The sequence below is a fragment of the Lemur catta genome, chromosome 10 (genome assembly GCF_020740605.2).
Source record: "Lemur catta isolate mLemCat1 chromosome 10, mLemCat1.pri, whole genome shotgun sequence".
NCBI lineage: Eukaryota > Metazoa > Chordata > Mammalia > Primates > Lemuridae > Lemur > Lemur catta.
The window spans coordinates 62,209,434-62,227,690 of record NC_059137.1 but is presented as its reverse complement, the minus strand read 5'-3'; the positions used below and the strand labels follow the sequence as shown (position 1 = coordinate 62,227,690).

Genomic DNA, 18,257 nt, shown 5'->3' with positions numbered 1-18,257 from the left:
AGAAAAACAACAAAGGCCTAACATCCTTATTTTATAAAGAAGAAAAATCAACTAAAATAGGCAAAGAACATGAAAAGTCAGTTCACAGAAAAGAGAATATAAATGGCTTTAAATGCATGAAATAATTCTGTATGAAATAATTAGAGACAATAATTAAAACAAAAAAATACCATTTTCCACCTATCCTATAGGCAATGGTGAAAGCCTTTGACAATAGACGGAAAAGCAGGCACACTTTTATGTAGGCGAGACTGTAAAGTCATTCAACTTCTTTGAAGAGCAATTGACAACATCTATAAAAATTTAAAATGCATGTATGATCTGATCCAGCAACTCTAGTTCTAGAGATTTATCCCACAAACATGCTTTCAAATAAGCACAAAGACTTAAGCATAAGGATATCCAGTGAAGTACTAATTGTAATAAAAAAAACCTAGAAACTACCGAAGTGTCCAACAGTAGGGACTGGTTAAGTGAATTTTGGTACCGTCATACAATGAAATATTCTGAAGTCATTAAGGAGAGTGAGGTAGACAGGTGTATATATATTGAAATAAAATGACCCGTAAGATGAATTAAGTGAAGGGAACAAAATAGAGAACAACGTGCACCGTACAAAACCATTGGTTTCAGTTCTCTTAAGTCATACACAAGCATAATCAAGTGCAAAACATCTCTGGATGAATTAAACAGAAGCTGATACAGAACTGAATTTAAGCAACAAATAGACAATTCCACAAGTGTAGTTGGAAATTTTAACATGTTTCTCTCAGCAACTGATAGAACTAGAAAATAATAAGTAAATCAGTAAAAACATTGAAGATCTGAGCAACACTATCAACCACTTTGATCTAACTGACATTTATATTTAATAGAATAACACACCTAACAACTTCACAATATATTCTTTTCAAGATACTAAGATAGACCACATGTTGGGCCTTAAAACAAGTCTCAGTAAATTTAAAAAGACTGAAATTATGCAGAGTATATCAAGAAACTCTCAATATTTGGAAATTAAACAACACTTCTAAATAATCTATGGATCAAATCCATGGGCTAAGTTTATCTCCCCCCTTTAGAGGTAACTCTTAGAGATTAAAAAGGATATTGTATTGTTAATTTCTGTTACCATCACAATGCCATGCCGGGATTAGGGTCTCAAAAAACTTACTGTTGAATTACTTGAAATAACTAAACTGCAAAATTAAAACAATCTAATTTTATTATTTAAAAATGTTTTACTATTAATATATTTTCAAATTTTCTATTAACATTCTATTTTTACTCATTTTTAATTTGAAGTATTCAAGGCCGGGCGCAGTGCCTCACGCCTGTAATCCTAGCACTCTGGGAGGCCAAGGAGGGAGAGTCGCGTGAGGTCAGGAGTTCGAGACCAGCCTGAGCAAAAGTGAGACCCACCCCCCTCCCATCTCTACTAAAAATAGAAAAATTAGCCCCAAGCATGGTGGCGAGTGCAGTAGTCCCAGCTACCCTGGAGGCTGAGGCAGGAGGATATCTTGAGCCCAGCAGTTTGAGGTTGCTGTGAGCTAGGCTGATGGCATGGCACTGTAGCCTGGGCAACAGAGTGGAGACTGTTTCTAAGTAAAGTATTCAAATTAAAATGTCATGCATAAAAATGTACTTAATGATGAATTATGAATCATAAAATAATCTCATGCTCTGGAAACAACTCATTAGAGAATCCCATATTTCACTGTTACAGGAAAGTTAGCTACCTTCTGAAGTTTTATATTAACTCTTCTAATCTCAGTCCTATGGAAGACAAGAGGTAAATATACAATCACATAGCATCAATTTTATCTTTGTTTGAATTAACATTTCCTATAAGTATTCACTAGACGCTAGTAGTTCTCATTGGATTTTTCAGAGGACAAAGTAGTTCATCACTAAATAATTTTAATTTATCAATAAATTGGAAATTTACTGACGACCTATCAGTCGAATATAAGATATAATTAAAAAATTAAAATTATAGGGGGGTTGGGGTAAAAAAAATTAAAATTATATTTATTACTATGTATATTCTAGTTATAGTATTTCATAATAATACTATGGAAAACTATTTAGTATCTAAATACATACAAACACTATTTTGGTGGCAATTAATCCCACAGAAAAAACTTCTTGTATCCACTAATTTCATTAGGAAAGCTTTTTGCATTGCCAAAGGATTCCAAAGAACTATAAAATTTAACAACTTGAATTTTCTATGACCACACTGTAAATTTATGCTAAGAAAAAGGGAGATACATTTCAGTTTCTGCTACGGTTTTGGTGGTAGTGAAAACTGGTATCAAGTCTCTGAAGTATAATCTGGCATTACTTACCTATAGCCTAAAATATGTATATACCTTAACCAGGCAGTAACTCCCACATTTAATTAACATGACTGGACAAATTCATTAAGGAAGCTAGTAAATATCAGGTCTTCAAAGAATATCTAATAAAAATGGAGAACTGCCACAGTACAATATTAAATTTAAAAAGGAGAAAAGAATACATGTGGTATGTCACCCATTTTGTGTAAATAATATATAAAAATATACATGACATATGCCTAGAAAAAGATTATAATAAAACAATAAATTTTCTTCCTGGTAACTGTCTGAATTTTCCAAAATTTCCATAATGGACACAAATTCATTTTAATATTAAAAGTAATTAAAAGAAATAATGTAGTTTTATTATACTTACATTAGCTATTTTTTCAACATAAGTCTTCATTGTTTTCACGATCACTTTCCTGTCCTAAAAAAGAAAAATGTGTCTCAATGAACTTTAAATTATAGATTAAGGGTATTTCATAGTTAAAAGTTTTATATAATATTAATTTTTCATTTGAGTGGTATACTTTTCATTAGTGAAAATAATAATTATGCAGGCAGAATTAAAAAAAACTGCAATATACTCATGAGAAGTCCTCTCAGAGCTATTACAATCTTAGACTTGTATGTGACAGTCCACTCAAACATAAATATGGAGCCATAAAATTGTAGGTCAGAAGGCAAATCCAGAGAAACCACCTTATACAACGAGATCTGAGGGATCCTTCTTCCAAGGTCTGAACTGTCTTCAAAATGCATAGAGTCAACCATACAGTGACTATGCATATGTATTTGTTCAATACAATTTGCATTAATCAAAAAGTAGATATAATACAACCACCTTTTGAAGGCAGAATTATGCTGATCAAGGAAATGATCATTTCTGCTGACCTCTGTGATTAATATGGTTCTTTACTCTTTTCCTCAAAGTACTTAACACCCACAGGAGCAAATATACACTAGGCCTTTAGAAGATGGCTAATTCCTGTGAGGCCCTGAGGCACAACTTTGAGAAGATAATGTTGTTTATGCACAATAGGGCAAAGACCAAAGAAGACTAAAGGTCTAAGAACAGGCAGTCAAGCCTGCAAATAAGGCGTGGCCCCAATGGCAGAATGGCAGCATTTACGGGCCAGGGCTGCCACACTTACCTTGGGCGTGCCATGCCACAGGCAGTGCATGGCCACTCTGGCGCCATCGTGTGTGTGTGCCAGGTACACCACCGCTTCCCGGATGGCTTCAATCATTTCCTAGGGAACAAATGCTGTCAGGGTTTTGCTTTATTTTCTTCTGCTGCTATTATATCTGTCTGTCTACAGGCGGGGAGTTATACACAGAGAATCAAAGAAGAGAGGGCAGGTAGCAAACAATTTAATTTTTAATTTTGTAGACAAACAGATACACAACCTCTTTCTAGAAACATTCTTTTCCATCAAGAGCAGTAAGTACTGCTGGCAGGCAATTTCTATTAAACACAATATCTGACTTTTAGTAAAAAATAATTTAATTTATTACAAGGTAGTTTAGATTAATTTAACCTTTAGTGTTCATTTTCAATGTATATAATTTCTTATTTACATTTTCAAAGCCTATGTACATAGGATATAAATGAGTTCTGGAAGCAAACAGCTGCAGGGCCCCATTTTAGTCTATTCCCAATTCAAAAATTTATATTAAATAAATAAATGCAAAGAAGCCCCATACCAGGAAAAAAGGCAGGTGCCGCTTAGGTGCCAATTTCATTAATAAGGCACAAGCAACATCACCCTCAAGTATCGGACAATCCTTTCCCAAGCTGAATCTGAAGAACACAGCTTGCAACCAACATCCCTGAATTTACGAATCCCTTCAAAGCTATCCAGTTGGAGAGTTATGCAGATATTCCCATTATGCTTTCATTATCCCCAAAGGTTTTTCTTAAGTCTCTCTTTTGAAAACGCCCCCAGTGCCAGAAAAGATAATGTCTCATTACTTTACATTCACACTAAGTTCCAAATGATTTTTTGCTGTTACTAAAACATTCAACACTAAAAAGATACTTTCTACCACTGAATATATTCAAATGATCATTTTATCACTTCTGAACATATAGTCCTGCCTCAGTTAAATCCAGAACTGTGGGGGTACTGTGTTTTGCGGGAAATAGAGAGAGAAATCCCCATAAGAGAAGATACTGTTATGGTCACCGAACCCTAAGTTTAGGTGGGTGGCTACTCCTGGGATATTATATTGTACGCCAATTTTAAGAGGGTCAAAATTCCAATGAATGTATAATCTAGCATATTTATTCAAAGAAGGCAGTCTCATTACTTTAGTTATCCCTTGCTATTAGACAATGAGAACAAACGCCAATGAGCTCATTGTATCATGAGACAAGCAAAGTTCAGGGAACTAAACGATGAGTGCTCATTTGTATTCCTATCATTGACTTGAAGGGCAGTGCAATTTACCTTCAGTCTCTGTTCCTTCTCCTTCTATCACATGAAGTCCAGGTTTTCATGGTCCATTTAATTTTACATAAGTATCCTCTCCTAATCCTTTAACGCCAGCAATTTTTTTTTTTTGTATTGGCATGGTTAAATTTAAAGTCACATGCATATTCCTGCATGTTAGTTAACTTTCAGATTAGGTTAGCTAGAGGATACTCTCTGGATTATAATTAAAATATATTAAAAACTGTAATCAGTAAAACTAGGGTCAATTCTATTATTTTCTGGAAAAAACCTAAGTGAGATTACCAGACTTGTTCAAAGGAAGTTCAGTGAATTACCTTTCTAAATAAGAAAGCAACTCTTTAAAATTTCCGAAAGACAATGTACAAAGCAGTTGTTTTAAATTTCTACACTGCTTTTCCTCCATGTTTTGGTTTAAAAACAAAAACCAAGAACTTACTGATCTGAGTTTAGGGGGTGCATAGGTAAAAAAGTCCAAGAATACTTTATGCACCAATGAGTGCTTAATCACAGCTTCCCTGAAAAACAAACAACAAAAACAACAACAAAAAAATCACATCAGATCTGGCACTATAGTCATACAGTGACAGGTAATCTCAGAGGTTCTAAAATAATCTAAACAAGTGAAACAGTTCTACTGAATATCATTTGTCATAAGATAGATTGTATCTTTCAGCAATACTAAGATTTAAAAAAAAAATTAGGCTATAAAAGTGATTTAGTGCCATCTACAACCAAGACCAGAATACTAATTTCTAGTATCTAACCAGCAAAGATGAAGTTATCATTCAAAATGTGCTCCTCTCTCTTAAATAAGGACATCTATATTTTTTTTCTCCAGCACTGAACACATGATTGGAAATCCACATGTGGACCTGTTCTTTGTATAGCTCTTTTCCTTCTGTCAAGCACCCTTCACAATACATCACATTCATAGAATAATTTTAGCAGAATTAAAATCTGGATGGACCAAAACAGTGTCAGCAATTGCAATGATACCAACTTAATCTAAGCTCTCTAGTGCCTAGAGGAACTTGGTGAACCCAGGTGTACAGTGCGAGCTGACGGTCAGGCATCAAAGAACTACAGTTCACATGGGGTATCCAAGTAGACAGTCAAAACTAATGGGCAAAATTTATGGGCAAAGCACTGTCCTGAGTGTTTTGGAACTATTAACCCATTTAATCTTCATAAAACCTTATAAAGTTTGTACCATTATTAACCCAATTTTATAGACATGGAAACTGCAGCACAGAGAGGTTAAGCTGTCAAAGGTTACACAGTAAGTAACTGAGAAAGAGGCACAAGGAGTCACACCCAGCCATTCTGGTCCCAACCATTTCCCTATGGTACAAATGCCAAGAAGGCCACATGCACAGACTTCTAAGTCTTACACTCCAATTTAAATAACAGATTATATTGGTGAAACCATTTAATATACATGGATTCAACACAACATTTTATTTGGGGAAAGAATGTTTCATTGCTTATAAAAAGTTTGTAAACCACTACTGTATGTTATCACTTTACAGGATACAACATTAGAAACAAGAGATCCTTTGGCACCAAGAATGGTTTCAAGTAAAAAATTTTACACTCTTAGTTAGAACAGATTAGTAACAGTAAGGTGAAAATAACCATCTTTTCTAGGCAAGGGTTATGTAAAACTTTCCTCCTTCAAATGCCATTTGTTAAGAAAAAACAAAAACTTCTTTCTTACTTTTGGGCCATTGGAGTTAAAATCTGTTTCATTTCATCCATAATAAGCTCCAATTTTTCTGGCTGCACCTCTAACACTTTGTCCAGAGTTGGGTGATCTGCTGTCTGCAAAAGAAAAATCAAACCCCTCTAAATTTAATCAATCTCTTCACGTCAGAAGAAAAGCAATCATAGCCATTTTCAACAAGCTTCAACGAATTTAAGATTTCCCATATTTACATAACAAAGCCCACTGTCTATGCACTCATGAAATAATTCTTAATTATCTGATTCTCAGCCTATACATTTACCGATGTATCTAAAGAGCCAGGCTAAACAACAACCAAGTCAACCAGCCAAAAGGTACTTGCCAAGTACCTAGCATGCGTCTAACCATAAGATCAAGTTCAGAAATTCTTGCTACCATGTGTTTTGTAATTAACTGGATATTTCTATGGTGAACTGTTAACAAAAGAAGTACAGCAACAAGTTCAACTCAGGAATTGAACCTGACAAATGGAGGCAACCCAGGAATCAATCCATATACCCTCAGACAAATGTGTGCACTTATGCCCCAGGATTTGAAATAAATCCTTTAACTGTCCTCATTCCATTACTGGCCCTTTCAGATTCAATCCCTGTATTCTATCCAAGGCTAGGTCTCTCTACCCTCCTTCCTCTTTGGATGCAATCTGGAGAAGGGACACACACACACACACACACACACACACACACACACACACACGAAGAAATACAGGAGAAAGTAGCAACAGAAAGCACAATGCACTTCATCCAGAGCTAGCTAGGGGGTGGCGACAAAGCTTTGCTAACTACCAGGAGTCTTCTCCCTCAGCCTGATTGTAGAAATAGAAGTACTGAAACATTACACACAGAGAAAGTGGGAGGGAGTAGCAAAAGTAGTTCAATTTGAATGGGATTTAAACCCATGCTCTGTGAGAATGAGGAACATAAGTATGACCACTTGCTCACTACATCAGAGACAAAATCATCTGAGAGAATAAAGGGTGTAAGATGGTCTTAAAAGCCAAAGTAAACATTCTAAAAACAGGACGCTGGAAGTTAAGGAAAAGCATACAGAAAAAAACTTCCGGAAATGTCACCTTGTACAGCTGAAATGTGTTCCCGTAGAGCTCCTCTGTCAGCAGGTTCCTCTGCTCTAAAATGGCTTTGTCATTGTATGCGTACTCCACGATGGCTGAGGCTTCTGAATGCCGCAGCAACTTCCTCACGTGGCCTTTAAAACTTCCGATTATCTCCGCAATCTGTGGTTTACTCCTAAATCCAACAAGGTCATGGAAAAAATAAATGATGGAGAGAGAAAGCTGGGTGACGATAAAAAATAACTTACTTCTCCTAAGGCCAACTCATCAATATGTTTGGGGGGGTGGTTCTCACAGAGAAATGCTTATGAGTAGGAAAATCGAATTGCCTTGTGTTTCTACCTCAAGCTTTCAGTGACTCAGAAGCCAGCCTGCCCATGTTCAAAACTTGGCTCTGCTTACACGCTGAAAAGACCGTGAGCAATTTACTTAATCTCTGTGCCTAGCTTCTTCATTTATAAAATAAAACCAAGGTTGATGTGAGGACTGAATGAGCTAAGATGCACCAAGAACTGTGACCAGCAAATAGTAGGTGCCCCCCAAATTTCCATTCCTATTAAACTGTTCAGCTTGAAAAAAGGTAGGGTAGGAGAAAAGAGAAAAGAAAAGAAAAGATGCAGGCAAATAAGAAATTATATTCTAGGATTCTCTTCGAAAACAGGACTTACTCAAAAGTATTTATACTATATTCTAAAATAATCAAGCAGCTGATAAGTATAGCCAGGAATATATTAAAAAAAAATTGATCAACTGCATGTTACTCTTTTTTGTTGCTGGTTATCATATTCAGGCACATTATTATACTCTAAAAGATTGGTCAAGAACCAATTCTACCTCATTTAGGAAATCATTCCATGTTGACCCTACCTCAGTCTACTTACTTGCCCCTCCTAACCCTCTACCCTTTAAATAGTGGTAACTAATTACACGTTAATTATTCCCTTTCTCTTCTACCAGAGCTTCAAGATATAAAAATATGGCCATAAGAATGGTGAAGGCAGTACCATAATTTTACACTAATTTCAATAAATTGTTTTTAAGGTGCTACTTCCCCAGAAACATCACAAACATCTGCTGAGGGCTATTACTAGGACCACAGATTTTTGAGCACAGTCAGAATCTATGCCTTCAAAAAAGGAAGAAAAAATGTATTTCATAATATAAATAAAACAACTTACCCATACATGAGAAATTTCTTAACAATATTTCTGGAATATTTGGCTTTACTTAATTCGACCAAATCATCTGAAAAACGAAAACATAGTACAATGATTTAATATCCTCATGTCAGTTCTCTGGAAACAAAGGGAAGAAAGAACTAAACAAAGGCACAATTCTAGAAACACAAATTAACTCTTTATTTGTCCCAGGTAAAGAACAAATAAAAACAAAAAACATCCTGCAGAAGACACATCTCAACTAAATTTTCTAGGACAGTCTTGGGTAACGAGAAAATAAGTGATTTACTACAAATAACAATTAATCTTCGATATATAACAGATACCTCGCAATTCTTCAAAAGCCTGTTTTTTCTGTTCTTCGTTACCGTACTGAATGTAACACTGGATCACACGAGTTGAATCATGTGCAAATGCAATCTAAAGGAAAAAGTGTGAGCCGTGAGACTAATTCTCTTCTGAAGAGTCATGCTTCTTATTATTTATGTTTCATTGCAACCTCTTTTAGAATTCCTCATTAGAAAAATGGTAGACTCTTCACGAATAAAATCAAACCTAGACTACTTGAGAGTAGAAATACTTGTTTTAATTGTACAGAACATCACTCTTTGGTTTTACTGCCTACCATATTTGATAGGTACAATTAATAATGACATTGAGGCAGGGACAGATTTAACTATTTTGCAAGATTCCTATCTTTGTAATTAAAGCCAAACCAATCCAAAACCATCTAATGAACATATGGACCATACTTCTCATTTCTCTAGAAGTTACCTTTCCTAAAAGAGAAGTATTCTAGTTTAAAAAGTCTATTACTCTATGATTTTTATATAAGTGATCTAAGAATATTTGGCTTTGGTAACTAAAGGTATAGATACGAGATCTAAAAGTCTTGCTACACAAATATAACTATATACATACACAGTGGCAATCATCCATTTCTAATATTTTCATTATAACCCCTGTACATATATCCAGTTATATTTCTGGAAGAGCTGTTGTATTTCAAATCTGATCTTCCAACCCATCTCCCTCACTACTGGAAGGACCCACCGATCAATTTTCTAGAGCAACACCCACAAATCCTGTCATGCAAAATTATTTTTATTACCAGTCTACTTCAAGAGCGATTATTCATTGCTTAGTGTCTTTAAAATTGTTTAATTCCAACAAATCAGAAGGTGACAGTACGCCTCCATCAAAGTCGTGGATTTCAGAAGAATTTAAGGGAGACTTTAAGACAGGTTTGATAAACCTTTTTAAAAAATAAGGCTGTTTTTGTGCATATACTGAGTACCTACTACATAACCAATATACATGCTTTAAATATATTTTTCTTATTTAGAACTCAAAGCGACCATAAGAATGAGCTGTTATTATTCCTACTTTCAGATGAGAAAAGTAAGGTTATGAGAAGCAACTAGCTACCCCTGAGACACTGAGGAAAAACTTAACTTCTCCAAGCCCCAGATACATCAAATGTACAATAGGGATGATGACATCAGTTAAATCAGACAACATATGCATCGGTTAGCACAATTCCAAACACACAATAAATAATCAACAAATAGGTTATTGTCATTGTCAAAAAGCACAAATATTTTAAGGTGCAGATTCAGAATGTGAACATCAAACTAATTCCCAAGTCCATGGGTATGCAGTGACTTAAGGCTAGTCAGGGAAGACTCTTGAGTGTGAAACATTTACAAATTAAAAACAGAGCTGATAGCAGTTCTAGCCCAAAAGGGCAATTCTAGCCCAAAAAGATCTTACTGAATTTATAAGAAAGAAACAGTTGAGGACTTGCTATTTCAAGACATTCCTTCAAACTGTAACAGAGCATCTGGTTCATCCTATGCATATGCTTTGGCAAAGGCTGCCCTGCAGGGGCCCTGAAACTGGAATCTGTTACTGGCAATTTAGAACATAGTAAATCATGTGGAGTTCAGAGCAAGACATTAAACAGATACTACTGAACTAATAAATTCTCCAAGATAACCTTAAGAGAATACTGACTTACTTATTTGAAGTAAATTATTAAAAAATGACACAGCTAACCGATAGTCTTTGCACAGCAATAAGGCCCCTCACTATTAAATGTCTATTTAGTTAGTGTTATGAAAGATTTTTTGAAGTTTTTGGCCAAATACACTGGAAACAATAACAAGTTCACCTGTCATGAATGGTCACCTACCCTTCCCTGAGAGTGAGGCAATTTCGAATTGTTTAAAGTTGCAACAATGAGTGTGCCCTACTTACGGTTTTAATTTTCCCTTGAATCAACTTCTGCAAGTCACTCATTAACTTTACTCTTTTCTCTTTGTCACAGTCTTTTCTACAAATGAGAAAGGAGGGAGGCAACAACACAGTTGAAGAAGTTATTTTAAACACACAGAACTAAAAACCCTACCAGTATATGTTCACCTGGTTCGGCATGATTTTCTTTTTGAAGGCAGTAAACCCCTGCCATTAAAATTACTATTCCAGAGCAGCCAGACAAAAGTAATTTTCTCAAAGGCAGAAACTCATCTCACAAGGTATAATTTTATGCATCAATCCAAAGCTTAACAGCCAGAAACTTCAGAAGTAAAGAAAATAATAAAACAAGTCTAAGATACCAAATACTTAAGTATCTCAAAACCTAGCTGATAAGAAATTGCCCTTCATTTTCTCAGAAATCTCTCAGGAAGAATGTCAAATGTACTTTAACCTCATACATTTTCATAAGCCTATCTGACGCCATCCTAATGATTCCACACATTTCTGCAATGGGCAGATATCCAAGTACTGATGCCCATACCAGGGTGTTATGAGTACTACCTAAATAACCCAAGTGCTATGTCATTTATTTTAGGACATTTCACTACTTACAAGGTACACTGTTACTTTTCCATTGTCCCAAAGGGACTAATAAAAACATTATTAGGTAGTATTACCTTCTTAAAATCTCCCAAATCTGTTTTGCTCGAACAACGACATCATAGTTGGTTTTATCACTCAGCTGCCTGCTCTGCTTCAGTTCCTTCTTCTTCTTTTTGAAGTCATCCCACTTGGGTTTCTTGGCTGCTGATTCTAGTTATTACAGAAATTATTTTCAATTACATTTAACATTCTGAGTGCCATAAACAAATACAAATTAGATACCAAAGGCAATCACCAACCAGCATCAATACTCATTGTGGAAGTTAGCAGGAAGACAATATCATTCCCTATAGACTTCCATTTTACTTCATTTTCTGAGCAGTTTGTACGTTTCAAATTTGGTTAAAACTAATCATTCATTTAACTGCTCGTTATTAAGTCTTAGCAGAATACCTATCAAGAAATTAAGGACATTAAAAGGATTATAAAAGCTACTGAAACACTTTAAGTATTTTTTTGAATTGTAAAATAAAATTCTACTTTAGAACATTAAGATTATTGAATTTTAGGTATAATCAGTTTTCAATGAAAAAAAATTAGTCCAAATTAAAACAAGAAAAACAATTTCAAAAGTTCACTGTTCTGAGTGCTGCTGTGTATTAAGTCATTTAATTCTTACAACAACCCTATGAAGTGGATCCTATTATCATCTCCCCTTTCGCACTGGGGAAACAAAGGCACCAAGCAGTTAAGTCTTTGTCCGAGTCCACACTACCAGTTGTGGTAGAGCCAGGATTTAAGATTCAAATCTAGAAATGACCCTTTGCCGTCTCTTACTCAGGACAGTGCACAACCAAAATTTCCAAGTTTTCTGCAGAGTGAAACTACAAAAATCAAGTATCTTTCTATTACTATTTTTTTGTCCTCAAAATCCAAGTAATTTACCAATTAAGCCAATGAGGCCAAACAAAGAATAAACTTAATAAAATGGATTTTATTTACATGAGTATCCTGCAGGAAACATTTTGGCAAATTAGTTATTTCTAAATATCTCCCTTTCTCTGATTATAAAAACTTGGAAAAAATGCAAAAAAAGAAAAGAAAAAATTTCTCCTATAAAATCAAAACCTAGCCATAATCACTGATTATTTAATTCTTGCCCTTTCCCCCTGCATCTTTAAAAATTCAGGATCTGTATCTTAACATTATATTTTGTTTGCTCATGAAATTAAATGTTCTTTAAGAACATAATTTTTAATGGCTACAAAATATACAACATATACTACACTACTACAACGCATTTAATTATTCCTCTTATTGTTTCCTTGCTTAGTCTCTGCCTGGTAATACAGAGGATTATAGGCAATGGAGGACATATTTACCATTAATATTAGGGCATCCTCTACTATACAGAAGAGAGAGAGAGAGAAAATAAAATCAAGAGTTCCATTTTGAAATGTTAGGGAAGTATCTCCCATAGCAAAATATTAAGAATACATCTTCCATAGCAAAAAATATCAGGGCTATCGCATGACAGGATCTGAATGTGAGAATGAATGTATATGTGTTTAAAATGCAGTGGTCAAGAACTCTAGTAGGGAAAGCAAGATTTGGTATCTATTAGAGAGAGTAGGAAAGAAAAGCTGGAAGAGAAACTATGGGGTGGGGAGATGAGGGAGGAAAAGAAAATTAAGAGAAAAGATGGGGACTGGAGCATGAAAGGGTCCTGCAGGCCTAAAGAGATCCTTCCTCTCTCCCCATCTCCCTGTCCTAAGGCTGCTGCCCCTCTAGTGAGCCCTCAGGCAGAGTGAGGAGCAAGAACCAGGACTAGGGGATGGGACTGAGAAGGCCCCATGGCAGTGGACTGTTGGCAGCAAGGAGTAGTATTAGGACATGCTGTGTTGGAGAAAAGGAGAATGAAAGAACCAGAGAAATTCTCAGGATGTTGCAGAGAAGGTAAATGTATGTCAGTACATGGCACCTGGAAATGGCTTGGTTGAGCCCAGTGTGGAACAATGCGTAACAGGGGCGTGCTGCACAACACACAGCAGAGCTCTGGGTGAGAAATGACCCATCAAACATCGTGGTGAAGAGATCAGCAGTTTGTTTCAATAGACAAAAGGAACCTTGACAACACTGCCAAGCAGGGAGCAACTTGTCCTGAACCAATTAAAATCAAATCTGCCATGTGTGCACTATACCTTCTCTGGAACTGCTACTGGATCTGAGTGCTCTGTGGGTTGATTATATTAGACTGGCCTAAGCTCTGCGAGGGCAGGGTCTAAATAAGACTCTTATTTATTAAGATATCCTTAGCCAAGGTTGACACCTACCTGGGACACAATGGCTCTTTTAAGGTTGGCTTCTGTGATGATTAATTGGGGCCTATATCCTTAGTGATTACTATTTTTTCCCCCCATCTTGAGGAAAATGCATAGAAAACTCAAATCTTTGCTGAACAATGAATTAATAAATTAATTTTAGCCTACAAAAAGGAACGTTTTATTGATGCTCCCCTGTATGAAGCGTTACAATTTAGCTTAACTCCATGGCTATGGTAATTCAGAAAGGGTCTAAGAAATAAGGAACTCTAAACACTAGAGGGAGATTTTGACCAGGAAAGATACTATGTTGTTTATTTAAGCCTATCTATTAATAATATGCCTTTCCCTCCTCTTGTCCCAAAATGTTCCCTGTCAAAGAACAAGAATGGGAGGTCTCTAATTCATTTCCAGAGTCCCTGTGCACAATGGTATAGGGACTAGCTCAGGCAGGGCAAGGCCTCTGCAGAGACTATGCTCAAGAAATCAGAACTTACCAGCACTTTTACCATCTGGCTGGAATTTTCTCTTCTTGTTGAATTTATTTGCCTGCTGGAATTTGTTCTTCGGTGCTTTGTCTCCCTGTTGCTTATTCTTGAACTGCTTCACACCCTTTTTCCCAGGTTTTGTGGTACTTTTCTCAAAGTTCTTAGATGTAATTTTAGATCCACCCTCCTTAGCAACTTTTCTTGGGAATGGCTTTGAAGAACCAGAAGCTAGTGACAAAAATAAATAATTGTAGCTTCATTGATTTTGGACCCAGATCTCTTTTATCCACTGGATTACATTCATTACAGAAAATTAGATACTTTTAATGAGACATACTTTGTTTTATTCTCAAATATGCAACATTTATCCTTTTGAATAGAGTAGGATTTAAACACTCAAAACAAAATTTAAAAACTCTTTCCCTGATTGTAAAACTTTAATAAACATTCATGATACAAAACCTAGAAACTGGAGAAATGTATAATAGAATCTTTCCACAATTCTACCACCTAGAGATAACCACTGCTGTTGGTTTGGTATATTTCTCTAGTTGTAAGCATATAGTAGAGATGAGAGATTACTTATTATATACCTTTCTATTCTGCTTTAATGATTCCATATCATTAGTCCTTATACATAATCTTCAATGGTTCTTTAACATAATAGAAGTCTAACAATAAATTGAACACTTCTGAAATTTAGAAAGTATATCATAAAGAAAAACTAAAAATGTTTACTTTCAAAGTTTCTAGTTTTGAGAAAAAATTTTTTAAAGCCTATAATAAAATTCTTTGATAAAAACCTTCTTTGGTCAACAAAGCTTGCAAACTAACAATGAGATGAAAACAGCAACAGCTATGTCGTAAGACTACTGACAGAAAAAAAAAAAAGGTTGCTTACGAAAACATTTAGTAATTTATATAGTACCTGACTTTTTTATTTTGCAATACTGACACCTGATGGAGTAATAAAGACGTCACCATTATAAATGCTGAAGCTGTAAGTATTTGGTTTATCAGCCGTATGTATTAACCAGCCCCAATTTATTAAGCATTAAAACGTATGGTGAATTAGTGTAAATAAATGAGGCAACAGCATCAATGGCTGAAATAAAGGGCCTTTCATGAGTAAAGCATTCCTCAATTATTCTGGCAATATCTTAAATGTCTAAATTTCATGAGGACCACATTAACTCATACACAATAACACCTATTTCTTCCTACTATTTTAATCCTAATCGTAGCTCATGAATACAGATTAAAATATGCTACATACCCTCCTACCCCCCAAGGACAATGGCCAACCAACCACATGGCAAACATGTTTTGGCATGGCTATCTTACCATTGTTTTTATGAAATCTGTTTTTTTCTTGTGATGCCTTTGCACTCTTTTCTGTGAATTTTTTTTTCCCTTTGACTTCCATTGCAGCAACTCTGGAAAACAAAAATCCAAACCAAAGAGAATGAATTGCTCATCAAGTAAGAGTCATTAAGTAGTCATTGTCACATTTAGTCCTTGAGTTCATAGATGGAGCACAAACTACCTGGGTACAGTACCCACACAAGTCCAGCAATTATACAATCACTGTCCCTAAGATTTTAAAACTGAAAATGAACAAGATACCAATACAAAACCTAAGAATATGCACACATGCTGGCTAGTCCCTAATATTTCTGGAGGCAGCACTTCAGCAATGGTTAAAAATAGACCATTATTGACATTAAGTATAAGCATCAGTGTTTCCATTTTGTAAAGTGGAAAGACTTGGTGATGAGTAACTGACAATATCACTATTTGATTGATTGGTCTCTATCCTTAAAAACTAGGAACAAACAATAGGCTGTACTTACCACATATTCAAATTTAATGAAAGAAAATAAAGGATTATCTGAAAGATCCCCATGTAACTCAACACAGCTAAAACAAACATTACTATCCAATGTTTAACTTGTGATTGTTTTATAGGCAGCCAAGTAGCTTGCAGTAAATGCTAAAACAAGATTATGTTGAAATATTTAATATTCCATTTATACAATCTGCCCAACAGGTCACTCCTAGGGTACTGAGATCCCATAGTGCAGAGGACAAACAAGAGATAACCCCTCAACTTCCCAAGGCCCCTGTGAAAGAAGCAGATAAAGAGCAAAGTCATTTGGCTCATTTTTCCACTTTCCAAAATTGTACGGTCAATTTATTTCTAAAGTTGACTCTAAAGAGTAGATGTTAGGGATCCCTAGACACTAGCAGATACTTCTAGATTAGAATTTTCCATTCAAACTAATTTGCCAGGATATTAATAGATATAAAAGAAGGGTTCTGTGATAAAATGTATTTGGGAAACAGTAAGTTAAATCAGCCTATAAGGAAAGATTTTTTTGAATTCTTTGATTTGCTAATACAACTATCAATTGCCAAGCAAAGGCGAAAGTATGCAGGATTTTCCAACCTTAGTTGAGCCACTTTTTCCTGAAACATCTCAAGGGAACGGTGGAGTTCCAAGAAACATTCTGGAAAATGCTGTTCTAATTCAGACTTTACTAATATGATCCTGAAAAAAAGGAATGGGCTCTGAATCACTCAGCTTCCTCAGAGTATTCAGGACTGACTGTAGGGTCACTTTATCACTTGGTTATAGCCACCATAACCCTATCACCATCGCTTTAGTTCTCCTACTGCATGTAGTTTTCTAAAAATTCATTCATTTACATGTTTTCTATATATATTTGTTTCAATTTTTATTTTGAAATAGTTTTACAGAAGAGTTGAAAAGATATGCAGTGAGTTCCCATATACCCTTTGCCCAGCTTCCCCTAATGTTAACATACAATACTATTAACTAAGTTACAGGGTTTATTTGTATTTTGCCAGTTTTTCCACTAATGTCCTCTTTCTATTTGAGGATATACTGAATTCAGCGATCATGTCTCTGCTGCATTTTGTAAAATATGCCTCATTTGGGGTTTGCCTGATGTTTTCTCATGATTAGACTGGGGTTATGAGATGTTTTTGGAAGAGTACCAGAGGTGAAGTACTCTTCTCATAGCATCATTTCAGGAGGTACAGGACATCAACATGATTTATTACTGGTGATGTTTACCTTGATCACTTGGTCAAAGCAGTGTTTGCCAGGTTTCTCCACTGTAAAGTTACCATTTTCACTTTTCATATTCTATTAGAAGCAAGCACTAAGTCCAGCCCAAACCCAAAAAGAGGAAAATTAAGCTCCACTTTCCAGAGGGAGTAGTACCAAAGCATTCAGATCACAGCAATTAAGAAACATTTTAGACAAGATATTTTGAGACTGCAAATAACCTGTGCCTTCCTAAAGTTTAGCCAGCTAATTCTAGCATTCTTCAGTGGATCTTGCATGTAGCAATTACTGTGGTGTTTGGTGATTTTCTATTTCCCATATTACTTTTACCTTTATTATTCTGAATTTTTCTGTAGGGAAGATTTGTTCCATCTTTTCCAACTATTTATTTATTTGTATCAGTATGGTCTCAAATATTTATTTTACTCCTTGGGTTATAACCTAATACCATCTTTATTTTGTTGTTCAAATAGTTCTAGCTTTGGACAGTAGGAAGTTTTTCAGGTTGCTTCTGTGTCCTCTTGACATGACCCGCACCTTCCTTTTTATTTCCTGGCACTTGCTCCAGGTTCCTCTTGAATTTTCTCCAAGGAACACTGATTCCTTTAATTGAGAATGGCATTTAAAAACCAAGATCTAAATGCTAGGTGTGCTTGTTGTCACTGAGGTGTCACTGTTTCTAGGTCCTTTCAGC

At 35.4% G+C, this 18,257-nt stretch overlaps 1 protein-coding gene across 1 annotated transcript in view; it reads right to left on the bottom strand.

Moving 5' to 3' along the window:
• Window positions 1-18,257, bottom strand: part of PUM3 (pumilio RNA binding family member 3) — a 38,885-nt gene that overhangs the window by 17,615 nt on the left and 3,013 nt on the right. Inside the window, exons 2-12 of the mRNA XM_045562240.1 lie at window positions 15,814-15,905; window positions 14,479-14,697; window positions 11,735-11,870; window positions 11,058-11,133; window positions 9,125-9,218; window positions 8,799-8,865; window positions 7,621-7,795; window positions 6,522-6,625; window positions 5,241-5,319; window positions 3,500-3,598; window positions 2,719-2,772 (exon numbers count right to left, since the gene is read on the bottom strand). Of these exons, the coding sequence (XP_045418196.1) occupies window positions 2,719-2,772; window positions 3,500-3,598; window positions 5,241-5,319; window positions 6,522-6,625; window positions 7,621-7,795; window positions 8,799-8,865; window positions 9,125-9,218; window positions 11,058-11,133; window positions 11,735-11,870; window positions 14,479-14,697; window positions 15,814-15,895 (1,185 nt within the window). The 5' untranslated portion in view covers window positions 15,896-15,905. The remainder of the gene's footprint in view (window positions 1-2,718; window positions 2,773-3,499; window positions 3,599-5,240; window positions 5,320-6,521; window positions 6,626-7,620; window positions 7,796-8,798; window positions 8,866-9,124; window positions 9,219-11,057; window positions 11,134-11,734; window positions 11,871-14,478; window positions 14,698-15,813; window positions 15,906-18,257) is intronic.